This window comes from Podarcis tiliguerta, assembly GCF_965153285.1.
Source record: "Podarcis tiliguerta genome assembly, chromosome: 7".
Classification (NCBI taxonomy): Eukaryota; Metazoa; Chordata; class Lepidosauria; order Squamata; family Lacertidae; genus Podarcis; species Podarcis tiliguerta.
This window is the reverse complement of record NC_139540.1, coordinates 56,171,965-56,199,084: the sequence shown is the minus strand read 5'-3', so window position 1 is coordinate 56,199,084 and position 27,120 is coordinate 56,171,965. Positions and strand designations below refer to the sequence as shown.

The 27,120-nt window shown below is 40.6% G+C and overlaps 1 protein-coding gene across 3 annotated transcripts in view; it reads left to right on the top strand.

Annotated features, from left to right (window-relative positions):
* Positions 1 to 27,120, top strand: part of CARMIL1 (capping protein regulator and myosin 1 linker 1) — a 120,149-nt gene that overhangs the window by 72,725 nt on the left and 20,304 nt on the right. For all 3 annotated transcript variants that reach the window (XM_083449134.1, XM_083449135.1, XM_083449133.1), the window contains exons 21-29: positions 4,709 to 4,881; positions 5,120 to 5,188; positions 9,492 to 9,585; positions 10,134 to 10,232; positions 11,439 to 11,567; positions 11,744 to 11,875; positions 13,532 to 13,707; positions 15,479 to 15,566; positions 16,524 to 16,673. In XM_083449134.1, the coding sequence (XP_083305260.1) occupies positions 4,709 to 4,881; positions 5,120 to 5,188; positions 9,492 to 9,585; positions 10,134 to 10,232; positions 11,439 to 11,567; positions 11,744 to 11,875; positions 13,532 to 13,707; positions 15,479 to 15,566; positions 16,524 to 16,673 (1,110 nt within the window). The remainder of the gene's footprint in view (positions 1 to 4,708; positions 4,882 to 5,119; positions 5,189 to 9,491; positions 9,586 to 10,133; positions 10,233 to 11,438; positions 11,568 to 11,743; positions 11,876 to 13,531; positions 13,708 to 15,478; positions 15,567 to 16,523; positions 16,674 to 27,120) is intronic.

The window sequence follows — 27,120 nt, the reverse complement described above, 5'->3', positions numbered from 1 at the left end:
GTTCCACCCAGGGCTAAGTGAGACCATATAACTGCCAGGCTTCTTGCCAAAAATGAATTCTTCCTACTAACAGCAAGATCATATGTATTCCATTTAGTCCAGGTGACCAGTCATGTCCCCCATCTCTCGTGGCTGAAACTTCAAAAGATGTTGCTTCTGGGAAGGGGCAGTGGCACCAAAAGACAGTATCAAAAGACATCAAACTTTGGGGTGGCACTTTGGCAGAGTTAGAGTTTGCTCAGGTCTTTAAGGGGATTTATGTTTGTTACAGTTTGCTTTTATATTTTTTCATTATTGCATGCCACACGTAGCTAGGTATACCCATTAACTGATGCAGGGCTATTTTAAGAGTTGACAGAGAGTGGCAAGAGAGGGAAGCTCATTTGGTTTTGCTCCATGAAAGTTTTGTCCATGTTGTCTCCTAACCTTCTCCTTTCATTAATCAGAGTGGAAGGAGTCAGTAGACTTACAAGTTTTTCATCTGTTCATTTAAAGGTTTTTTATTATATTTTTAGAACTGTCATTGATAACACTGAGGTTATGTTAAGTATTAAGTATTCATGCAAACACAAGTATGAAAACCTGTGTGTTTAACTTCTGAGAGACTTTTTAGAACTCCTGGAAACTCTATTAGCGATTTAAATTTTGCAGGATCAGAAATTCCTCTGTTACATTGACTTAATCAGGGCTGTTTCCTCTTTTATTGTTTGTATATACATTTTTATTTTTATTTTATATTTTACAGGCTAATTTTAATACTAACTAGGTATCGCCTTAGGTCCCCTAAGCTGCTTCAAAAATCTAATCTGATTTCATGTGACCACTTGGACAGAATGAGCATTTAAAAAACAAAGATTCCTCGCAGTTCCCCCAAATGAGTAATTAGTTATTATAGCCTATTGCTTGAATCCAGAAACTGGATTTGTAGATGTTTTCCAGGGGATTTTGAACAACCTGGCTAATGGTGTCAATGATACCCTATTTCTAGAAGTGAGATTTAATTTGATGCTGAAATCTTAACAGTATATTACTAAATCATTGGAGCATCCTAATCAATAAATGCCAGTTCATGTCTCTCTTCCAGGGATAATTGATCTCCAGACCCTCATAGGATATGGTTCAGGGTTCTGTGATCTCTTGCTTTCAGAACTCAGAGCAAAGAATTGCCCTCTAAATTATTGTTATATTAAGCTTAATGTATCAAAGTATTTCAGGCTAGTAATAATAAAAGCACAGATTATTTGTCTTTGATTTTATTAGGCAACCAATGTCTCTGGACTGGACAACTGAGAAGACCGGCTATATGGAGAAATATTCCAAACAAAATGACCACTAAACAGCTTTGAGCTATTTTTAACAACCATTTGTCCACTAATGCAGATTGATTTTTCTTTTATCCCTGTCTCTCCTTCAAATTTTCCCCAGGGGCATTATGATGATGAGGGCAATTGTGATATATTAAGCTCTGAATATGGAACGCGGGTGGCGCTGTGGGTTAAACCACAGACCCTAGGACTTGCCGATCAGAAGGTCAGCGGTTCAAATCCCCGTGACGGGGTGAGCTCCTGTTGCTCGGTCCCTGCTCCTGCCAACCTAGCAGTTCGAAAGCACATCAAAGTGCAAGTAGATAAATAGGTACCGCTCCGGCGGAAAGGTAAACAGTGTTTCCATGCGCTGCTCTGGTTTGCCAGAAGCAGTTTAGTCATGCTGGCCACATGACCCGGAAGCTGTATGCCGGCTCCCTCAGCCAATAAAGCAAGATGAGCGCCGCAACCCCAGAGTCGGCCACGACTGGACCTAATGGTCAGGGGTCCCCTTTACCTTTAAGCTCTGAATAGAGCCGCATTCCCAATTTTAGAGGAGTAAGTCAAATTTTGGTGTCAGAAAGAAAGATCTTTTGGGAACTGGAGAAATCTCCTTCTAGGGATGAGTCAAATAGTAATTAGGAGGGTGCAATTTCACAGCCTTATATAGGTAAAATCGTTTTGTAATCATTTATCTCTTAGGGATTTATTGGAATAGGGAAGGCAAAAAGTTGAGTATCAGAGACGCATAGAAACAATCCTGAGAAAGAAAAGGGGAACAAATATCCACACCTGGACAATTGAAAAAGGGGAGGACAGTTATCTCCCCTCCATAGATAAATGACTTCAGTCTGCAGACAAACCTCTAATTTTCCTGGTGTTACATGATGGAAGCATGAAGTGTTGGAATGGGTTCCCGAAGAATAAAATAACTCTAATTTTGGAATTACAGTACTTGATGATACTTGGCACAGCACCTGGTTTCAAGTGCAGGAGTCAATTCAGGGTATAATTATGATAACACAGAAACTCATGCTATTTTCACACACTACTCTGCATATTGGCATAGATGCTTTCATGCAGAGTAGTGTGTAAGAAAGTAGTCATATGAAATGGTATTTAAAGCCTTCATTTTATTGGATTTGACAGACTGGTGCAATGTCTGCCTTAGGTTGACATAAGAATGTTTGGGAGTATTGGATCCATTCATTCTAAAAACTGATTTTTCATTTAATATCATTAAGTCTTGTGGTTTTATTACCTGGGTGTGTTTAATACCAATGACTATCCAGTGTTGAAATACCAAAATATTAAAATAGTGTGATCATTTGGCAAACCCTATTCAAGGTTTTTGAATTTACCTCACAGCCAGGCTAGGCAGAAACTTTGTGCCTCTACCAGTCCCCTCATAGGGCCTATGATTGATAAACACAGAGGCTTTCTTTTCAAGGATGTTTGGGGTGAATAGTTCTTAATTTTTCCATGGGCCTAACTACCACTATGACCAGGATAATTAGCTAATTGAGAGTCAATTGGATGCAGGAATAAGTTGTGCTCTTCCTGAGACTGCGAATGAAGACCAGGTGTCCCACTTTTAGTATGAAAGCAGAGAAAGCAGGTTTACAGAACATGAAGGCCTTAGTGTGGAAGGAGGAATGCACCCACAGGAGAGATGTGGCGCTCTCAATGTTACTGGACTACAGCGTTCATCATCCTCAAGCATTAGCCATCCTGGCTGAGCTAGTAGGAACTGTTGTCCAACAATATCTGGAGAGCCACAGATTTCCCATCCCTTATGGTACATATTATTGAAGAGATAAGCTGATCCCTTGCTCACTCTCAGTAATGATGGTGAACTCCTGCATTCTGTTCCGATTAACTTTTTAAAAAATTCCTCTGCTGTGCACGCTGTAAACAAGCATTGCTGAGCTGATTATTATTTCAGAAGGATGAGCTGTACTGTTACGGTTTTGTGCTAGAACCTACGACAGAAGCACGAAGCACCTCAATTAAACTTTTGCTACCGTTCCCAAGCACCAGGCTAATGTGAAGCTAATGCTCTCTAAATTATGTGGCGAATAAAGTAAGGGCGCACTTGGAGATTAGGAGAATTAATACAGTAATTTGATAGCTGTCATTAAAACTAAAACGGTTACATTTCTTTGTCAAGGACAGGCTTTTCAATTATGTAGTCACAGCGCATTGCCTTCCTAGTTTGCATAATGGCAAGCTCCAACTTAGCGCCATCCCTCTGGGTTCTTAATCTTACTGTATAGCGGTGGCAAGAAAAAAATAATCTTTTTCAAGCCATCTAGAGATCTCCTGCAGCATGTGTGTGTGTGTGTGTGTGTTTGTGTGTTGACAGTGAGCTGCAGGTTCGGTTGCAGAGGGTATTTTATATTTCTAGATGCTGTAAAAAAAAAGAAGAAGCAAAGTTATAGCAAGAGGCCTCCTGGATCAGGCCAGTAGCCCATCCAGTCCGGCATTGTTTTTTTAACAGTGGTCAACTGGGTGCCCAGGAGAAGCCCACAAGCAGGACAGCACTCTTCCTGTCTATAATGTCTAGCAACTGATGTATTGAGGGTTAGGTTTTGTTAGTTGTGTGTTTTTCCTTTTAAAAGGTTAAAGCTTTTTACTCTTTATCTCATGTGCACAAAAAACGAGGAGCAGGGAAGGGGACCTCACGTGTCCAGAACTTGTTGCAGCTCATTTGCAGCCATCTGCACCATGGTCTGGACCCAGGAGTGGGGAATACGTGGCTTCCAGATGCTGCTGAACTAATAATAATAATAATTTTATTTATACCCCGCCTCCCCAGCCAAGACCGGGCTCAGGGCGGCTAACAACCAATAATAAAAACAAGTTGATTAAAATACAATTTAAAAGATTAAGATACAACATTAAAACATTAGGGTGCAATCTCTTCATAGGTGGAGAAAGGAAAAAGAAAGAGGGGGAGGGAATCAAACTGATTCCAAGCCAAAGGCCAGGTGGAACAACTCTGTCTTACAGGCCCTGCGGAAACAAATCAGATCCCGCAGGGCCCTGGTCTCATGAGACAGAGCATTCCACCAGGCCGGAGCCAGTGTTGAGAAGGCCCTGGCTCTGGTTGAGGCTAATCTAACTTCCTTAGGGAACTAGACCTTTCATTTGGCCCAACCAACATGGTCAATGGTCAGGAATGATGGGAGTTGCAGTTCAGCCACATCTGAAGGGCCACATGTTCTCCACCCCTGATTTAGATGATCATATGAACCAGGCCTGCGCCTTGTGGTAGCTTCCTGTGTGAAGGCATATTGCGCAGAACTGCTCTGCCGGCTGATCTAATGACGCTCGAAAGGGGGCATTTGGCCTAGCATAAGGGGTAGTGCAGTGACATTGCCTGTTCTTTATTTACCCTGCAGCCCTTGCAGTCGCTGTCTCTAGCAGATTCCAAGCTGAAGACGGAGGTCACTATTATCATCAATGCTTTGGGCAGCAATACATCTCTTACAAAAGTGGATATTAGTGGGAACGGCATGGGAGACATGGGAGCAAAAATGCTAGCAAAGGCTCTTCAAATAAACACCAAACTCAGGTATTATGTGCATATTTAAACATAACATCTTCCTTAACTTGAACGATGTCTGCCTTGCATGCCATAACCTATGCTTTGTTCATGAGTTTCTTGTATATTGTCTAATCTCCCAGACCAAACATACAGATCTACTCTGTTCTAAATACTGGAAATGCACTACTACTGATAGTTTTTAATATGTTTGTTTTTAAAAAACAACTTCATCCATGCACCTGTGCAATTTCTATTTTCTCAACAGAACTGTTATATGGGACAAGAATAATATCTCTGCCCAGGGTTTCCAAGATATAGCAGTGGCTCTAGAAAAGTAAGTTCCACCCAGTTGTGTATTATAATTGTCACAAAGATGGACCCAATTTTTGGTTGCTAATGTCACAATACTGCTTTGCAAAAATAGACAACGAATCATTTTTATCTCCACGGTCTGAATGGCAGAGGAATCCCTAATATTTACATTCTCTCATCTGTCCTGATGGATGTACTCTGTTACTAAAACATTTGTTGGCTGATTACCAATTTTCAAATTCATTATCACTTTCTATCCTAATGTGTGGAATTAAAAAATAGTCAAGTGGCACTTAATGCTTAAACGGTGCCATCTTGTTGAAGTTGGAGTTAATGAAAAGTTAACTGGCAGTACTGAGATCAATGGCAAACTTGGGGTGAGGAAATCCCTTCACAGACTGACAACATGCATTCTGTTGACAGGAAAATACTCTCTGGCATCCTGTTTATAATATGTGCCTTCTCTTCCATCTGCCAAGATAAATGAAAAGGGGGGGAGCTGCTCTTAAGATTGAGAATGAAATTATCTGACAGAAAGTGGAAATGTTGGTGCTAATACACCAGCTATGATTTTCTAAAGGTGACATCTTATTTACTGAGCATAGAAGTTCAGGTCACCTTCTGTCTCCTTCATGGGGCCCCAGATGTGATCAGCAAAGTTCTTAACGGGGAAGACAGCCTTTTATGTCAACATTGGTAAAGAGGGTGTGTGTGTGTGTGTGTGTGTGTGTGTGTGACATCTTTATTAGAAAACATTCTCTTCCATATGCTTCTTAGCAGATCAAGTAATGTAACTAATTCTTCTGTTCTCAGGATAGTTGTTTTTTGCATTATAAAATTAACCTTAAACTATTTCTTTCTTCCAAAGTATCCCTTTTTTGGCAACAACAGAGTAAAAGAAGTACAGTGTTTTCCTTTTTAACAGCATCAAAATGATTGGTTTGGGAATTTTTCAAACTGTAACAGTGAAGTTATATATTTGCTACAGAAATATGAAAAACATTATGAAGAACAGCAAACAGTGTTGCATTCTCTCATCTTAATTACTTTGGTTCAATAGGGAGTGATTTATTGATGGTTGCACTGCAGGACTGAAAATGCAAAGTCTAGAATCAGGTTGAGATAATTATGATTAAATCAATAGGAGTATAGCATCTAGATCAAGGGAAGTTATAGTGCCACTGTATTCTGCTCTGGTCAGACCTCATCTGGAGTACTGTGTCCAGTTCTGGGCACCACAGTTCAAGAAGGACACTGACAAACTAGAACGTGTACAGAGGAGGGCAACCAAAATGGTCAAAGGCCTGGAAACAATGCCTTATGAAGATCGGCTAAGGGAGCTGGGCATGTTTAGCCTGGAGAAGAGGAGGTTAAGGGGTGATATGATAGCCATGTTCAAATATATAAAAGGATGTCACATAGAGGAGGGAGAAAGGTTGTTTTCTGCTGCTCCAGAGAAGCGGACACGGAGCAATGGATACAAACTACAAGAAAGAAGATTCCACCTAAACATTAGGAAGAACTTCCTGACAGTAAGAGCTGTTCGACAGTGGAATTTGCTGCCAAGGAGTGTGGTGGAGTCTCCTTCTTTGGAGGTCTTTAAGCAGAGGCTTGACAACCATATGTCAGGAGTGCTCTGATGGTGTTTCCTGCTTGGCAGGGGGTTGGACTCGATGACCCTTGTGGTCTCTTCCAACTCTATGATTCTATGATTCTATGAAAAAACCCACTTGTTGTGCATTATGATGATTGGAATTTTCAGAACAGTATCAGGGCTGCAGGGTGGGAAATAACTCTTTAGAAATGTGTTATAATCCAAGAGACAAAAACTCCAAACATAGATTAGGATCACAGCAGTGAAAAATAAGTCAATATATAACACAGGAAGAGGTCGAGACTCCCACAGTTACTGACATTTTGGTGGATAACGTCATGTATTCATTAAACAAAGGGCTATAGTTTTGCAAGCTAATTCTGCAGAAGCCTATGGATTATTTAGTCATATTTTTAAAGTAGGTTGTTATCCCTCATTCCAAATTTTTATACTGGAAAACTCAACAGTTTATATTTGCATGGAAAATCTAGTTGCTACATCTGTTGTCAGAAAACTTAAATAGGCTAGCTGTACACCTATTGGGCATGCAAGTAACATTGATAGACTGCTTAAATTTCTTTTTTCCTATTGCTTGTTCTCTTTAAATAATATATATCCTGCATTACTTTATAAAACACATATACAGTGGTACCTCGGGTTAAGTACTTAATTCGTTCCGGAGGTCCGTTCTTAACCTGAAACTGTTCTTAACCTGAAGCACCACTTTAGCTAATGGGGCCTCCTGCTGCCGCTGCACCGCGGCTGCACGATTTCTGTTCTCATCCAGAAGCAAAGTTCTTAACCCAAGGTACTATTTCTGGGTTAGCGGAGTCTGTAACCTGAAGTGTATATAACCTGAAGCTTATGTAACCCGAGGTACCACTGTAATTTATTGTATTTTGCTGTTCCTCCAAGGAGCTCATGTATTTTGCACTCAGTATGAAACAGTAAATATAGGGGTAAAAATACATGCTGGTTATTCTTTCAGATGTTGAATTTTAAATTTCCTGAATTGTCTTTAGAAATGAGAACTTTCCCCTTGGAAATATATTGTTAGGATTTGGGGAGGGAGTCAGACTCTGCTAGATCTCTGAATTCAGTAAAAGGTTAGAATTTAAGCAAACTCCTAAATTCTTGGATATAGCAAGGGCTGGAAATAACACAAGCCAGTTTCCTAATGCGGCAGTTATTTAATAATGGCCGAGTCATTAACCAAGCAAAAGCCAGGAAGGTAGGCTGTTAAGTCAGACAGCTGTGGGAAGGGCCCCTGCCTCAACTAAGAGGGAGAAAGTTTGCAGAGACAAGGAGAGATTAGTTTTAGGGTTGCGGTTTGCCTAATGTGAGCTGCAGGATCTGTAAAATGGGGTCTTGTTTGCAGTGGGGTCTGCAAAATGCAATAACCTGTTGAAGGGGATCACAGGACGATGTGGGCTGATCAAACATTGCAGACATGAGAAAGATGGAACCCACTTGGCATGTAATGTTTTGAACCAGATTCAAGCTGTGCGCTAACCACTATACAGTGGTACCTTGGGTTATATACGCTTCAGGTTACATACGCTTCAGGTTACACACTCTGCTAACCCAGAAATAGTGCTTCAGGTTAAGAACTTTGCTTCAGGATAAGAACAGAAATCGGGCTCTGGCGGCACGGCAGCAGCAGGAGGCCCCATTAGCTAAAGTGGTGCTTCAGGTTAAGAACAGTTTCAGGTTAAGAACAGACCTCCGGAACGAATTAAGTACTGAACCCGAGGTACCACTGTACCTTACTGGCTTGGCTCGGATGCTTCTTGAGCCACCTCTGCAGCTCACCTGCTTGTGGTCTGAATAACTGTCAGGGATTGGTGAGGGATGAATTTGGCCCGAAAGGGCACATCAAATTTGGATTCTGTAGTGCTGCTGATTCTTAAGTAGTCATAGCAGAACTTTAACTGTCATCCTCAACAAACCAAAAGCATGACTGAGAGATGCCAAGCACGAAGCAGTTTTGGTTACTTGAAATATGCTCTTTATGTGGTAAGGGTGAAAGCAAGTCATATTTCACATTAGATATGGTTTAAAAGAAACATGTCAACTAAGAAAACTGTGAAGCAGCTTTGTGTTTGTGCCAAATGTAAGATTATATAGGGCAGTCACATTTTATTTTGCAGGTGTTTATTTATTTATTTATTTAGTTGGTTGGTTAGTTAGTTATATGCCACCCATCTGGCTGGGTTGCCCCACCAACTCTGGTAGGCTTCCAACAAATTAAAGCGAAGTAAGACATTGACCATTAAAAACTTCCCTATACAGTCATTTTTTTCCACTTGGTGGTTATTATTCATACTCGTATATGCCGTGAAACACATCTGTTGTGCAGCCTCTGTTATTTTCACTGGACATCCTTGTTCAAAAAGCTTGATTTCAAGAAAATACTTAGATGGGTAAAGTTATCTTCCTATATCTATACGAAAGACTGAGATCTATTTTCTAAGAAGGGGTGTAAGAATCACCCCTTATTTGTGTCTACTTGCAAACTGATGCAGAACACCATCTATATCTCAGCTATGTATCAAAGCCATTTTGAAATGTAATCCTGGAAACCATATATTGATACAGCGTTTCAACTTGTGTGTAACAAAATGTGTGCATTTGATAAAGGGACTAGGAAGTTTACAGAAATGTTAGAAATAATTGTTTTTTCTATGTGCCCGTCTAACCTGATTTTTTTCTACATCTTTTTTTAAAAAAGAAATTATACATTAAGATTCATGCCTATACCTGTGAATGATGCGTCTCAAGCACTTAAAACAAGCCCTGAAAAAACCGAAGAGGCACTTCAAAAGGTATTGCCTACAGTTACTTATAGATTGGGATGGACAGGGAGACGCAAAGAAACTAATATTATTAAATGCTTGTCATTTCATGGTTGAATGAACAAAATTCTTGAGGGGTGTGTGTGTGTGTGTTAACCCTAGGGGCTCATACAAGTATGTTTGCAAAGGTTATGATATCCAAAAGTGCATGAAAATAACTCTCCCTCCAAATGAAGTGTGGGAAGTGAAAATAACAAATAATAGCATAATAGTAAACAGTCCCACGTAGTGCTAATTAAGCAGAATGTTTTGGTACGTAACACAAATAAAATGGATGTGTATGTTTGCATGTGTATTCCTGGGCACCTAGGTAACAGACTAATTTTTGGAACAGTTATAAACATCACAATTATAACAAATAAAGGGTTGACATATCTCGCTTGGCATGTCATGAGTCTATCTCATATATTACTTTCACCTTTTAAGTTGCATTACTGAAATAAATGAACTTTTCCACAATATTCTAATTTTCTGAGTTTCACCTGTATTCCTAACTTACTTTTTACTTCTGTTCTTAGATAGAAAATTATTTGCTTCGCAATCATGAGACCCGAAAATATCTACAGGAACAAGCATACAGACTGCAGCAGGGCATAGTTACTAGCACAACACAGCAGGTGAATGCATTTCATTTAAACAAGCAAGCAAACAAACAAACAAAAAACTACAGTAATTTTCAGTGGGTTGGATTTAAATTGGTCTCCATAAAATTCCACTCACAGAAAAGGGTTTCAGAAATGTAAGTGGAGGAGAGATAACTTTCACCAATTTCTCCACAAAACCTCCTGCCCCACCTTCTATTCTGAAGGGTTCCCAACCTTGTGGAGCATATTTTCAGTGGGGAGGGAGATTTTGAACCTAAGAGTATGATTTGAACTAACTATGTGTAGAACTCTGGATCCCAACACGTATTCCTGAACATCAGATTCTTTCCATCCCTTCTAAACCACCATTCTAAGTCTGAAGTAAGATTTGATCCAGGAGCCAAATGTGACCTTCCTAGGATCACTGCCAGACCCATGGGGCTCTCCCAAGGCCACAACTCTCACTACCTCTACCTTACACCCTTCTTGACTGTTTTTGCATGGTTGGGTTGTGTCCTTGAATTCTGATGATGCCTCTTGCTTGCCTGGATGGAGAGTAGAGAAGGGTCTATGAGTACATGTAGAAATTGAACTGCTGTATAATAATAATAATAATAATAATAATATTTATTACTTATACCCCAGCCATCTGGCTGGGCCTCCCCAGCCACTCTGGGAGGCTTCCAACAGAATATTAAAAACACAATAACACACCAAACATTAAAAACTTCCCTAAACAGAGCTGCCTTCAGATGCCTTCTAAAAGTCAGATAGTTGTTTATTCCCTTCACATCTGATGGGAGGGCATTCCACAGGGCGGGCACCACTTCCGCCTGGTTCCCTGTAACCTCACGTCTCACAGTGAGGGAACCGCCAGAAGGCCCTTGGCGCTGGACCTCAGTGCCCAGGCTGAACAATAGGGGTGGAGACGCTCCTTCAGGTATACTGGGCAGAGGCCGTTTAGGACTTTAAAGGTCAGCACCAACACTTTAAATTGTGCTTGGAAACGTGTTGGGAGCCAATGTAGGTCTTTCAGGACTGGTGTTATGTGGTCTCAGCGGCCACTCCCAGTCACTAGTCTAGCTGCTGCATTCTGAATTAATCTTGCTCTGCCCATTTTTGCCTCTAGCCGTCATGTGGCTCCCATAAGGTTACCTAGAATACTGGGAATGAAAATGTTTTACAGCTTTTCTGGCGGTTGCTAATACTATCTTTTCTTCCCGCTCTATTTCTGTATAGATGATCGACAGAATATGTGTCAAAGTGCAAGACCATATCAACTCTTTAAGAAACTGTGGTGTTGATACAATACAGGAAGATCTGAAATCGGCAGAAAGACTTATGAAAGATGCGAAGAACTCCAAAACTGTAAGTGGTGCCAGGCTTTTATGTTACTGGCGTACTAATTCCAATAGAATAAATCACTATTAAAATATTAATGTAGATTAAGTATTTTAAAATATATATTATTTACGTTTACCTGCTTAACAGGGTTCTGTAGATAATGATTAATTTGAGTTAATTTGTTGCAATAATTTTTACAGTTACTGCCCAATCTGTATCATCTTGGTGGACCTTCATGGGCAGGAGCAAATGGTTCCTTATCCAACCCAATCCACGAGACACTAGAATCGATGGCTGGGGAGGTTACCAGAGTCGTTGATGATCAACTCAAGGTATTATTATTATTTTTCAGTTCAGTTCTATACCGCTTTATATTTTAAAGGGGGGCAAAGCAAAGCGGTTTGCAACACGTTAAAACTTTCAAATACAATTATCCAGGGTAAAACTTTACTGAAGGAAGTCAGATATAAAGTATACCTTCAAAGCAACATAATTAACCGGAAATGAAAATGTTACTTTAAAGAAATAAAATAAGAAAACAGTACAAAGTATGTCAGCTAACAGAAAGCAAAAAAGTTTCAGAAGAAAACATTACTGAAGGAAGTAAAATATAAAATGCATATTTAAAACAGCATAATTAACAAGGGAATAAAAAGTCATCTTAAGCATAGAACATATCTGCTGCTGTTGCTGCAAATGGTGGTTCATGGCAGGCTGAAAGCCACCCACCTGTCAATCACCTGACGTCAGAGTGACATCAGGTGATGCTGCGCTTTGATGCCCCGATTTTCAGGATTTTTCAAATTTCAGCACAGGGCTGCTTGAAAGCCCTTTTGCAAACAGTCCTGTGTGGCTCCTTAAACTTCAGAAAATATGAAGTTTGAAGAGCAGTTCCAAACTGTTTTGGAAAGGGAACCTCTAGTTTTTGGAGGTTCAAAGAGTAGTGAAAGGAAGGAGAAGCAGTTTCCATTGCAAGTGGGAGTGTGCTGTTCTCCAGCAAAGGAACAATCAGGACTTCACTTCAAGTTCTCAATTGTTCCTTTGAAGTCTTGCCCATACCTACCTGCCGTCTTGTATGTAGAGCAGGTTGCCGTGACTTTCCAAAAATGACCCAGCGTGCACACAGTCCAAAGTTCCCCCACCCCTGCTGTCATTTATTTCACTGCCTAAAAGAAAATCCAACAAGAGTAGTAATACTTGGAATAAAACTAAGTTAAGGAGAATATATCATGCCATATTAAAAGGGAATCATAATGCCCAGCGGTGTTAGTGGTTGTAATCAGCCCTGGGAAGTATTTTTAGGAGAAGGTAAGCAGCATCTAAGGGACGCAGGTGGCGCTGTGGGTTAAACCACAGAGCCTAGGACTTGCTGATCAGAAGGTCAGCGGTTCGAATCCCTGCAACGGGGTGAGCTCCCGTTGTTCGGTCCCTGCTCCTGCCAACCTAGCAGTTTGAAAGCACGTCAAAGTACAAGTAGATAAATAGGTACTGCTCAATACCAATAGGTAATGGTATAGAGGTCTATACTTACGCTACTATCCCTTTAATACTGAAGCAACTGAATTAGCATTCATATGTCTACTGGGTAGCAGATCAGTGTTGATTAAATATCATTTCCTCTTCTGTATTTTACATTCAATTACAAACATTGCTGCTGCTCCTTTTTGTTCATTTTTGTAATCAATTCTTGCTAATATTTGTGTAGATCTTATTCAGCTGCTGCCAACACACAAACTTGAAATTATCTAGAGCTGATACCACAATTCATGCTGAAAATATGTTGGGTAATTTCAAAAGACGTTCTCATATGAATCTGCCTAGGGATAAACTGCATGGTAGAAGAAAGTGTCTGTAGGAACTGCCACTTAATTTGATGACTCTTCATAATTTGCAAGTTGCACATCACCAGGCCTTAGCATTAAAGCAGCACATGCAGAATTTCAGATGGTTTCTTGAAAAAGTTTGCCTTCCTTCACTTTGTGCTACAGACACTGCTTGAGTCTATGGTTGATGCAGCAGAAAATCTCTGTCCAAGTGCAATGAAGAAAGCACACATAAGGCAAGATCTGATTGAGTCAGGCACTGAAAAGATTTCCATTCCACGGACATTTGTTAAAAATGTTCTCTTGGAGCAGTCTGGCATTGACATTCGTAATAAAATTAGGTAAGTCGGTATGATTTCTCGGTTCGTCTATGGATTCAGGGCACATATTTAAATTGTACGTTGTTAAAAACAGACATCTACCTGTCCCTGCAACAGCAAATGGGGAGTACCAGCAGTTCTAGACTTAGTTTGTTTCTACCTCCCTTAAGTAAAACACTTATGCCCTGGATGTCCATGTGTTTGATTCTTGGCTCATCTCATGGTCCAGAAAGTCCTAACAGACATACTAGGTTTCTTGCATGTCCAACTTTGTTTTCTGATTAGAATGTTTTGTTGACACAGAAGTAAGGTCTTATAAAACACATATAGAAACTGAAGTTCAGGCTATGGTGCCACAGTAATGTAGAATACAATTAATTTCATTATTTGATTTTTAAATATGGTTCATTAGTTTGATCTCTTGAGAATTGTTGGCTATCACCATTGAGGCAGGGGGATGGGTAGAACCATCTATTTATGGTCTGTGTCAATTTTACACATGGTCATTTATATGTCCCTTTCATTCTGAGTCCACTTCAGTCTTGAGATTTGAAAAAAAAACCTGCAAAAAACAACAACAATTCCACATTATTTTTGAAGGCATTTTTCTTTATTTTTTTAGCTGAGAGCTATATCACAAACTTCAGAGAAGTGTGAAAACCAAAAGATAATGCATTCCAATCTGTATATTGGCAAATGCAACTCAGACTGGTACCTTAAATGCAGACTGAATGAAATCCCCTAGAATCTCTACTCCAGATACACCTTTTCACAAATAAAAATGATGATGAACACAGTTTGGAAAGGAAATGTTTCCTATGAAACCTCTACACAGTACAAATCAGCAAAAGAAATATTGATTTATTGTCCATGTACTCTATGTAACCTGGTTTATTTACTGCACCAATTAGCCTCTGTTTTATATCTTCTTGTTCAATACAAATGCAAAAGCCCTGAGATAAGTTTTAACAAAATTGCAAATTCATCAGCTTTTTTTTAAAAAAAGGTTACAATCTAATTCTATTGATACAATGGTCAGGACCACTGCAGATGTCATAGCAACCTTGCAAGGAAACCAGGGCAGCCTAACTGTGCTCCCCTAAATACTATAAGGCTTGCACATAGCTGTTAAGCATCCATGGCTCAGAAGTGCCATATGATGCTCTGGGGCATATGTCCCTACTTTGTTCTCACATTTTGCAACTTGGTACAAACCAATGGCACACATGCATTTGAACTGATGTCACATTCTGTAGTGGCACAATTGCATGAACTATGTCATGTATCAACACTGGCTGTTGTGTGGTTTATTTAAGGCACTCCATCTGTATAGAGTGCCAGATCTTTGAAATGGACCCTGAGACAACATCAACATAACACTTCCAGAAGTTCCAGCCTTGTAGTGCAAATACTTCTGTTGTTGTCACACTGCACTGTAATAAGTGCAATTTACAACCACATAATGGTGCTGATTGGTATCGCAGAAGGAAGGGATAAATTATATTTAATTTTTTGCAAATGGAAGGATAGGAACAAGGTAGAAATACATCGGGTTCTTTGTGTTAGAAATAATTCATCATATTTGCTGAAAGAGTGTGTGGCATTTTGTGTATTTTCATAATATTAATAATTATTAAATGTCCTCTGTTCCTACATACACATTCATACATTTCTCCTTGGAGAAATTTTGAGATCTTTGTAACTTTTAAATCATACAGCCAGTATTGTAAAGAATAATGGAAACTCTTGTGTGAATTAAGCTTTCATTTTCTTATTCTCAACTTTCACACAGTGAAGTGAAGTTGACAGTGGCCTCATTTCTCTCAGACCGAATTGTAGATGAGATCCTTGACGCATTGTCACATTGCCATCATAAACTGGTGAGTGCTGACACAGATCTGAGTATTTCAAGATATTTATAACAGCTCAGCATGATTTGCCTGTTACGTTGCACTCACCTGCACTGTAGCTTCCAAATATATACCCATCTGTTTTGTTTCAAACTGTTCTTTAATATTATATTTTTTAATTATAATCTACCCAACAACGTTAGGGTGAAGGACAGGTAAGAAATCAAATTATAATTGCAATTAGGATTGTGTAACAATTAGGATTGTGTAACAATTAGGATTGTGTAATTGCAATTAGGATTGTGTAACACATTGTAGTTACACAAATGGCGACCACAGTGTCCCTAACACCCATAATGGACAAAATATCTGTATAATACTGTGTAAATTGATACTAGTAAGGTAGCAATGTGAATGAGGACGAAGGGGACAAAGACTCAACTGGATATGCATTTAAAAACAGGCTTGTCATGTGGCATACATCCTCAACCCTCTGTAATCTCTGTTATATAGTCAGAGAATTGTTGCTCAAGAGTTCCCATCTTTGACTAGAATGTAGGAAAACCAGATACTTGAAGGATGTCGTACGGAAGAGGACAAAGTCTTCTTCTCTCCTGTTGCAGAGAGAGTGAGCAGGACGAAATATAATGGGCTTTAGTTGCAGGAGGGTAGATTCTGTTGAACATAAGGAAAAACATCCTTAAGAGCTGTTTGGCAAGGAACCAATTACCTGGAGGGATAATGGGCTCTTCTAGCAGAGGCCAGACAATCATCTCTGAGAGATGCTCTAGTTCTGGATTTCCTGCATGGAGGTGGGTGTGAACTAGATTTTCTACAAGGCCCTGTCCAATTCTGGGAGGAGTTGCTCTGTGAAGGGCTCTTGAGTTGACTCTTGCTTTTTGGCACCATTTGCATCAAACTTTTTTTTTTTGGCCAGTGTTTCATTTTTACTAAGAGTACTTTCTCTTGTTTCAACCTTTCCTCTAGGCTGATCATCTGACCCGGCGAGGCAAGCCCCTTCCCAGTCAGGAATCATTAGATATTGAACTAGCAGAGGAAAAACCTGCGAAACGTTCCATCATCACAGTTGAGGAGCTAACTGAAATCGAACGTTTGGAAGACCTAGATACATGCATGGTAAGACACCTTTTGCCCTTGTCTAGATCTCGGCATTCTGGTTCATTTAAACTTCTGCTTGTTCTTATTGAAAAAATTGAGCTAGTAAATATGGATGATGTGGGAAACATTTGTCCAAGAAACATATTGAGAGACAAAAGGAAAGGTAGCACTTTCCTTTTCTTTTCACTTATATTCCTTGTAGTTATCTTTTTATGGTATCTTTTATGCTGCTACCTCTCTATAAGTGACTGGCAGTACACAGGGAATGATTACCTCAATAAATCAAGCCATTCTGCAGCAGCAAACTGTTGCTTCTATCAGCACAAAACTTTCCACCCAGGTAGCCATTGAGCTATCTTTATCTATGGTTGCATTTTTTATTATATGCTCATTTTAGTGGCGTGGGACGCGGGTGGCGCTGTGGGTAAAACCTCAGCGCCTAGGACTTGCCGATCGCATGGTCGGCGGTTCGAATCCCTGCGGCGGGGTGCGCTCCCGTCGTTCGGTCCCAGCGCCTGCCAACCTAGCAGTTCGAAAGCACCCCCGGGTGCAAGTAGATAAATAGGGGCCGCTTACCAGCGGGAAGGTAAAAGGCGTTCCGTGTGCTGTGCTGGCTCACCAGATGCAGCTTGTCACGCTGGCCATGTGACCCGGAAGTGTCTGCGGACAGCGCTGGCTCCCGGCCTCTAGAGTGAGATGAGCGCACAACCCTAGAGTCTGTCAAGACTGGCCCGTATGGGCAGGATACCTTTTACATTTTAGTGGCAGATGTTTGGCGGGTTTTGGTTGCTGCTGCTGTCGTTCCAAGACTTACTATGAATCTCATGAATGTATTGGAAATCTGTTCTTACAAATAGAATAGATCCTTCTTGCCCCTGGCTCAAACTTTTTTGTTTATATGGATTTCTTTTGTTCATGACTTTAAGGAAACTGAAAATTGTGTGTGTGAATCTTTCTTCTGCTCAGTAGATAGCTCAAGTAAGGCAGCTGAGTCTTGACACTTAAGTGTCCTTTCTCAAGGGAGTTGTGATGTACACATTTTTCATTTCTGTCCAGTGTTTGTGCACATGCACACACATGCCTTTCAACTGAGAATAACATTTCGTTTGATGAAGTGGACTTTACTATATGAAAGCTTATGGCACAATAAATATCTCAGTCTTCAAGGTACCGCAAGACTCTTGATTATTTATTATGTACAATAGAGACTGATCTTTTATACAGAGCTAAACTGGGTCAAAATAATCAAATAACTCATTCAGCAAGCAGCATGAATTCTGCATGCTGCATTATTGATGGTACATGTTATCTAACTAGCTCTTGTAGGCGGTTTTGTAAATAAGGGGCATAACTGCCTATCATTGCTTTATTTCATGGCTCTTATTTTTCCAGATGTCCTACCTATATATGTCTTGGCAATTGTATCACAGGTCAGAATCAAATAAGTGCAGCTGGCAGTGGTTTGTTGACCATAATTACAAATTTAAGGATATATTTTAAAAAATGCATTGGCTACAGAACAATATCGGCTATACTTTCTAAAACAGTCTTCTACTGATTCACACTGTCGGACCATTGAGCTTTGTTTGACAAAAGATCAAGTCATTAGGTTATTTGGGTCAAGGTACACTGATGATGCCCAACTCTACTTCTCTGTAACATCTGAATCAGGAGAGGCCATTCAAGCCCTGGACTCAGTGGTGGGCTGGATGCGGGGAATAAACACTGAATTCTGACAAGACGGAGGTGCTGTGGGTGGGTGGTTCCTGAGCCCAGATAATTGGTTAATTGCCTTCTGTGGATGGGGCCGTGCTCCCCTTGAAATAGCATGTTCATCGTCTAGAGCGGCTCCTGGATTCATCATCGTTGCCAGCAGCTCAGCTGACCTCATTGACTAGGAGTGCCTTCTACCAACTTTGGTACGTAAGTCAGTTATGGCCCTGTGTGGACCTGAATAGCCTGAGCAGCATTGTCCAAGTTTTGGTAACCTCCTGACTGTATTGTTGCAATTCTCTCCATGTGAGGCTGCCCTTTAGGCTGGTCTGGAAGCTGCAGCTAATGCAAAATGCAGTGGTTCTACCACTTATAGGGACAGGATATCACTAACACATTACTCTACTGTTGAAAGAATTGCAGTGGCTGCCAATTGGCTACTGGGCCAAGCTCAAGACGATGGTTTTAGTGTGTATAGATCCAGTGGCGTAGCGTGGGGGGTGCAGGGGGGGCCGGCCGCACCGGGCGCAACATCTGGGGGGGGGGCGCTCGCACTCGCAGCTCTCTGCCCCTACCTGGCTCACTCACTCTCTCTCACTGCAGTGCTGGCTATCCGATCCGAGCCGCCGGGTCGCCGCCCACTGTGGAGGGGAGGGTGCCAGGCGTGCGGTGCGGTGCGGAGAGAGAGCAAGGGACTATCTGGGGGAGGGACAGTGCAGCGGGGGGGGTGCAAATTACTTGCCTTGCCCCGGGTTAGGGGGCGCAAATTACTTGCCTTACCCCGGGTGCTGACAACCCACACTACGCCACTGTATAGCTCTGTATACATCAGGATCAGGACACCTACAAGATCATTTCCCTCCTTGTATGCTCAATTGATCATTGGTCTGTACAGGTGAGGACTGCCTGCACATTCCATCTTATCAGGAAATCTGTTCAGCACATGTAGGAATCAGTCCTTTAGTGTTGCGGCACCTACCTTTTGGAATTCCCTCCCCTTGGGTATTTAGACAGGCACCATCTCTGTTGTCTTTCCAGCACCTACTGAAGGCTGTCCTCTTTCAACAAGTATTTTAAGTTAGTATGTTTCCCAGTTTGCATCTGTATCAGATTTGTTTTCATAATGATTTGGAAGCTAATGAGAGTGGATGATTTAGCCCTGGGTTTTGCTAGAGAAGGGCTTCAAATCTGCTTCAGTTCTTGTTCCCTCTTAAAAGCTCAGTGATACACATAAGAGAAAGATGGGGACATTTCCCTTCATATACTTCTCAGTATTATCTTTCCATAGCCAGGAGATCAAATCTCCCTCTCGAGGGTAGACATTTCTCTCCCCAACATCAGAGAGGGGGATCTGAAAATCCCATGACCCCTGGAATACCTTCCCGGGGGACCATAGGATTGTGCCCCAACAGTTTTTGAAATAATAGCCATAAGAGAACTATTGCAAATAGCTATATGTTGTTTGGTCTGATCTATGGTTGTTGTGTCTTTAACGTTAATGCAGTAACAATATCAGCGTTGTATTTTTACTTCAAAGATTTCTCTGTGTGACGGTGGGAGTGTTCAAATGGGTAGAAGTCATTCTGAGAAGCAAATAACAGTTCAAGCTTAAACAGATGATCTCCTACTTAAAATTTAAAAACTACTGCTTGTGTTTCCAGTAAGGAGCTTTTGCTTCTGGTGCAAGCTTGAGAAATCTGGCTCTTGTTTGAGTCCAAGAATTCAAGAAAAGCATTTGAAGTCATTTCCAGGAGAAGCTCCCACCCTGAGCACAGCAGCAAAAGGACTGAGAGAAAATCTAAAATTAGTCTGTGATGAAAGGCACCCAGTCTCATCCCATCAGTAGGGGAAAGAGTTACCTTCTGAAACATCTTATGAATCTAGCCGTAATCAAATTTGTTCCTGGGATTTGCACTGCAGATCTTGGTGTGTTCAAATATGCGTTAAAGGATATTTGACTTCCTATCGTAAGAGCATCCCTGCTTAATATACCACAGAGTTTCAAATGCTAATTAAGACTCTTTGATTGCTCTAATGTTGAGCAAGCTTACTTACACTTTGTTCTGATGTTTTATGTACTGGGTTTTGTTTTTTTTTGTTTTTAGTATTGCTCTCAAAATGCTCTTTTTAATGTCTTTCATGATTAGTTTAACCCATGGTCAGGTTTCCTAGGCTGTTCAGACCACTCCAATTTGCCTGGAGACTTCACACTTATGTGCTAAATATAGATCACTCTCCATTATTCTTTCTCAGTATTTCATGGTTCATTCACTTCGATTTCAGCACTAAATCATAACCTGCCTGAAGAGAAGAGGCAAGTGTGTGTTTTTTCATCTTCTTTATGACTGTGCAATCTTCACACGGCACTGGCACAGAATTAATGTCCAGACTTAAGGAAAGGAAGAAGATTCTCTCTAAAAGCTACTTTATAAATTAAGACTTTGTCTTTTACTGTTGGATACAGGCTTGGTGCTGTTAGTGTTGTAGTTGAAGTGGCCTTGTGAGGTTGAACAGGATATTTAAGTATTTTTGTTTTTGCTCTGTGGAGTTGACTTGCAGGTGAACTCTTAAACTGACAATGGTCAGACTCAGTCGTGGATTATTGTATGGGAAGCTGAGCTATTGCATGATGCTCTGGCATAATTTAGTTCTTGTCATACTTCTCTTGCAGCTCATCCATACTTCCTTTTGCTTCCGCACTTTTCAGACACAGGTCCCCCGCTGTAAAGCTCCGTGTTCGAGCAGGTGTCTGCTGTTTTTTGTCTCAGAACTTTCCCCAGAAAACCCTTGTTTTACTGCTGAATTGGAGTAAATGGCTATCCGCAGAAAACCCAGTTTCCATTTGCTGTGATTCAATGGTAAAACATGGGTTTTCCTGGGGAAAGCTCTGGGACCAAAAAAAACCCCCTCAGCAATGCTCAGACACAGAGTTTTAAAGCCAGGATGTATGCCTAGGAACATTGTACAATCTGGATGCAACCCTTAGTTGTGTGATAGCTAAACCTGCCAAAAAACAAAATCCAGGCTCTTCAGACATTACATTGCTAATGACAGCAACTTTCATAGTGGTAGACTTCAGATGTTCTGTGACTGGTATTGGAGCAACTGTTGGATCTAGCAGCAAGTAAGCTAGTAAAATGATATCTGAAGAGGAATGTTTTTCCATGCATCTCGCTGCCATGGTGTTTAACACACAAGTATTTAGCTGTTCAGTCTAACAAAAGTAAGGAAAGGTTTTGCCTTCCACTTCCCTTCTGGGCAGCCTTCTTTGGCTCTTCCTGCCCAAGCAGGAACACGTATTTCAGTGTGGGTGAGACAAGAATGGCACATTCCATTTTCATCTAAAATTAAAGGGAAATCCTCTGCTTACAGCTACTAGCTGGAACAAAACTGTGTCAATTTAGAACCATAGGCATAGAATGGTCCAAGAGACAAATGGCAACCTTCTCTCCTCTTCTGAAGTATACAAAGTTTCTGTATATGTAATTAAGACTGTTCCACCTGCGCTAAGGCTTCAGCAAAGGCACCAACCATACCTATGTTAGCTTGCCCAGCCTTAAGATTGACTTCAAAGATGAGATCTCTGGCTTACTGGAAAGTTCCACCAGTCCAGTGGATGATACCAGCAAGAGGAGCTTTTGGGTGGTGGCCCCCACACCTATGGCATTCTTTCATTACAGGGATATGTACGATCCCATCTTTATTTGCCTTTAAATGGATTCTGAAGACATATTTGTTTCAATCTCTCTTCGGCTGAAGTGTTGTGTGCCAGGAGTTTTAACCGCTGCTGATTTTTTATTTGGGCGGATAAGGTATAATGTATTTAATTGTTTAAGTTGTTTTAATTTTGAGAGCCTCCTTGGGAGGGCTATGGCATGAAGGACAGTGTAAAAATCCATTCATGAATTTTAAAATAGGATGATGTCAGCTCCCAACACTTGCAGCAGCATTCAGAGCTGTGTATTGTGTCCTGCCTGCTCAGCAGAGGATAGAAATGGACTCAAAATGATTCTGTTCTAATCTAGATGTCAGGCGTGTGTCGAAACAAAAAGGTGAAATATTATTTCCTAAACCATTTCACTTTGTCTTAGTTGTAGGAAGAGGGACTATATACAGTGAACCAGATGATAAATTATATGTGTATAGCATTCCATGAAATTGCAGGTGTTTGACACAAATATGGAGATAATATAATTTTACTCTGTCTCAAGCTGGTTCTTGGAGGGTTTGTTGTTTGTTTGAGAATAAGGGAATAAGGTGTGTTTCAATTTTAAGAACTTGTAAGCTTTTCAATCTCCCCAAAGAGGAGTGTTTTACTCTGAAATGTTTTGAACTACAGTGAAGTATGTTGTACTACATACAGTGAACCAATTGCTATATTAGCATTAAAATGGAATTATTTAGGATAATCCTTTTGCGACTGAGATTGTTAAGGAAGTTACGTAAAATTCCTCTGCAAATGCTGAAGGAACTTGCTTTTCCTCTCCACCCCTACTTGTATGCTCTGTTAGATAGCTGTTTTAAAATAAATATCCTTGTGTTAAAACTAAAATGCAACATACATGTAATTTGGTGGAAACCCTAGCATTCATACCACATGCATTATTTACAAATAAGGAGGAACATGGTTTGTTTGTTTTCTGTTACTGCGATTAAAACCATTGTATAGCTGTATTCATTTACCTGGGAATAATCTCCATTGAACTCTCTTCTGGATAACGCACATAGGTTTGGGAGGTTTCTCTGTTTGTTTGCTCATTTATGTTAACTCTGTTAATGGCATTTGGACATAGACCAGAAGAGGATGTCTTCTACCAAGCGTCTATTTCTCCCAGGTGTTTGAAATGTAACACTGAACTGTGCTGCAGTATAAAGAATAATAACTTCAGGTTCAAGGAGCTACTGGCCCTTCAGTCATCTGAGCCAGGAACTTACATTATTTCAATTAAAAATCAAGATCCTCAAATGTTTTGAAAGTGCATGAGGTTCTACACTGGAGGTCTTCATGCTCCCCTGCCCCTTTTAGTCATCTTCACCTCTTCAGGGAATAGTAATAAAGCATAAATGAAAGCACAGAGAGAGCTTCCCTGTTTCACATCTATATGCACCTGATATAAATCTGTTCCCATTTTGCCTTAATGTGAAAGGTTTGTATCTTCTGCTTATCTTTGCTTCAGTATTTCTGCTTCAAATTTTTTTTTATTTGCCAAATTTCAGCACTGCTTGCTTCTCCCTACTCTTCTCCCTTGAAACTGCTCTTGCTTTATCTTCTGCCCATTCATATTCTTTTATCTTTCTCTTCTGGCTGCATGGAGACTCTCTGCTGTACAAGTGTAAGTATTTTTGTTTTAAGCTTTGCTGTTTCTTACCTACTTCGTTTTTCTTGCTCCATTTGCTTCTGTAGTGCCTTACTAATCTGTTGGGGGAAATGCCGTACCGTCAGTGTGCAGCTATTAACAGAAACAGGCGACAATTTGGATTTTACAAGACGTTCCAGCCAGCATAATGTGTGGCGAATTTGAAATATCCCTCAGAAGACATGCGAACAATACCAAGCAGAATGTTCACATAGCACTAGTTAATGGCTAAGAAAATCTCTGGATTCACGTGTGCATTAATCCTAAGATCAGTTTATTGAAAACAAAGCTTTAAAGGAACAGAAGGTAGGGTTTTCCCAGGGGCAAAACTAGGCTTTATTTCACCTGAGTCAAAGATCCAGTTTGGCACACCCCCATCCCCACACATACAGGTGCCCCTCTGTAGACTTCACCCAGGGCAAAAAAAACCCGGCTAGCCCCACTGTAGCTGTGGCACTGGTTTTCCTGTCATAGATTTTAAGGTGACATATTTTCTGTTGCACTGCATTGTCTCTGCTTGGCAAATGCCATCAAGCATGCAATATTCCTACCTTTGACGGGGAGAGGGAGAAAAGGAAAAGAGACTGGATCTGATCTGAATGAAAATGCATTCAGCAAGTTTATGTAACAGGAATAGAGCAGAGGCAGCGGAAACAGGGAAACTTTTGTATATAACCTCTTCTGGAGTCATTTCAAGTCTAATTAAGCTAAGCAATGGCGTGTAAAGTTTTCCCCTAATACCAAGATTGAAGCTCTCCGTACATGTTAAAATGTAATTTCCACTTCCAGTTATAAGAGGATATAATAGAAATCCCTACTTTTCCCCTTGGGCAGTGGAAGAATCAATACATTAGGTTTCTTGCCAGTTTTTCCTCAGATGCCCACACCCTCTGGCAATTCTACACTTCCATTTCTGTTCTTGAGCATTTGCCAGCCAGGCTTTGGTTTAAGGAGGAGCAACAAACACAAGTACTGCAGGTGACATGAGCTATTATAGAGTGGCATACAACAGGTGATACTTTTTGTTAAAACAAAGCAACCAGGAATCTGGAGTGGCGTGCACCACCATTTTGCTTTAGAGTTGGAGTGTAACTTGGGTACTTGGAAGAACATGTTTTCTCTCCTTCTGCGCTGCAGGACTTTTTTCCTTTTCAATTTGTGAAGGTTTGGTTTGCATCACTTTCAGCATACTGTTTCTGCTTTTCGTGGTCTCTATGAAAAGAGTTACGGTCACATCACAGATGCAAATATTTTATCAAAAGTGGTTATGCAGGTGTGGGTAAACCCATATGCATTGCCACCTGTGAAAATCATATATATGTTCTACAATTCCTACATTTGATGGAATATTTGCTATTCATACTGCATCCCGAAAACTGAGCAGACATGTGCATTCTCATGCAACCTACATTACACTAGACTAATGTACAGTAGACTAATAATGAAAATATCTTTTAAAATCATACTAATTGGGTTGCCTTTAGGTATGTATGAATGGTGTCTGCTTATCTGTCAATCTTTCTGCGGAACCAAATGCCACTTCAATTCAGCTGTATGGGCAGAACTTTTAAGAAGAATGTCTTAACACAGCTTTCCCTATCCTGGCAGCCTTCAGGCGTTTTGGGTTACAATTCTCAACATCAATGAACATTGGCTAGAGAAGACAGGGGCCGATAGGAGTTATAGTTCAAAACACTGAAGGGCATCAAGTTGGAGAAGGCTGTCTTAACATATGTAGGTAAAAAATGGATTGAACATGAGCTTCTGCAGGTACCAAAATGGTAATTAGGTAGAAAATAGATTATCTTGTATACACTGCATTACCATATTCACTCAAAACATAATAGTTGCCATGGATAGGTAAACACAAGTCCCCCCCCCCCCAATCCCATTTTGCTGAAAATGGAAGAGTTGCCGTTTTCAGCAATCTTCAATTATGGCAGCATTGAGCATGTCTTAAAAGATTACTTGCATTCAATTTAACCAACTAAAACTGTCCTATCGATTCAAAGTCACTAAGAAAATGTGTAGATGATCTTGTGCCAGAAATTATTAATGAAATAAGTTAGATAAACTGTGCTTTCTTTGTACGGTTGGGACAAATTTATCAGTGTACCAGTGTAACAGTTATTAATTGCTCCACCCTGGTGGCTGTAGGACACAATCACTGTCTCTGCCTTGCCACTACTCTTAGGTTTAGTCAGTTAGAATAATAATATTGTTTCATGATCCCCACTTCCATAAGCAGTAGAAAGCTCTAGGGGAAGTCTTTTACACTGTCTGGCTTATTGTTACAAGGCAGTACTGAAGACCTTCGGCATGCTTGGAATGTCTGCTTCTTTATAAATGTGCAAGCTGTGCACAAGGGAACATGCACCCAGATATGGTGCTAATAATTAAGGCAGCATTCAGTCCTGCAAAAGCAAACAGTGTGTTTATCAAGCCCTCCTTTTCTTTTTCCTTCATTGACCACAGTCCAGCTATCTAACAACGTTCTTCAATCCTACTCAAAGCAGATGGAGCGTGTCCAATAGCCACCATCCGCCTGCTATCAAAAGCTCAGTTAACTAAGCAGGAATGTTCCTCTCAGTGCCCATTAAAGAAATTGCTTCAATCTAGGCTTTTGTTTAATTATCTGTTTACTTTGCATGGCTTTAACAATATATTGGACATTGTCGTAAATGTAGCGTCATAAGAGCCAGGAAGCTGTAGATCCTGGTGACTAGCTGAGACCAGAAGGGGGAATTATCAGAGGCAAGATTCAAGGAGGGTACATGGAGTGAGTGTGTGTGTGTTGGGGGTGGGGTTGACATGGGAAGTATCAGGGAAACAACTGTAAACATAAAATAGCATGTTGTGTTGCATGAACGGAAGGCAGTACAAAAGAGATTCATGTGGAGCAAGGAGGAAAATTTGGGCAGGGGGACTGAGGGCTCTCTGTGTGCATTTAATCAGACCCTGTTCTCCTTCCTAATTGTTGCACACCAAAGTACCTCAGATTCTAATTAACTGGTTAGCATCATTTAGTTTCTTTTCACTTGTACTTTTTGGTTCAGGAACCGGTTACCCAGACAACAACAAGATAATAGGAATAGGCTCATCAAGCTTACAGAAGATGTACCCCCACCCCCCACCCTAAATCTGTATCCTTTCCTATTTTGATTCTGTGGCTTTTTTGTCTTTGCCACAGTAGTATGAACTAGATTATTTTAGGGGTTTCACCTGAAGCTCTTCCCTGTTGAGTACTACTGTTGTTTATAATGAGATTATTCTGATGATGGTGCATACCTGACGTTCTCAGCACGGTGCTGATGGGCACAACAATTTCCTTTGATACCCTATTTGTGGTCCTCCACCTGCCCCTCCCTATTTTATGGTGTTTGCTCTTTCTTTGT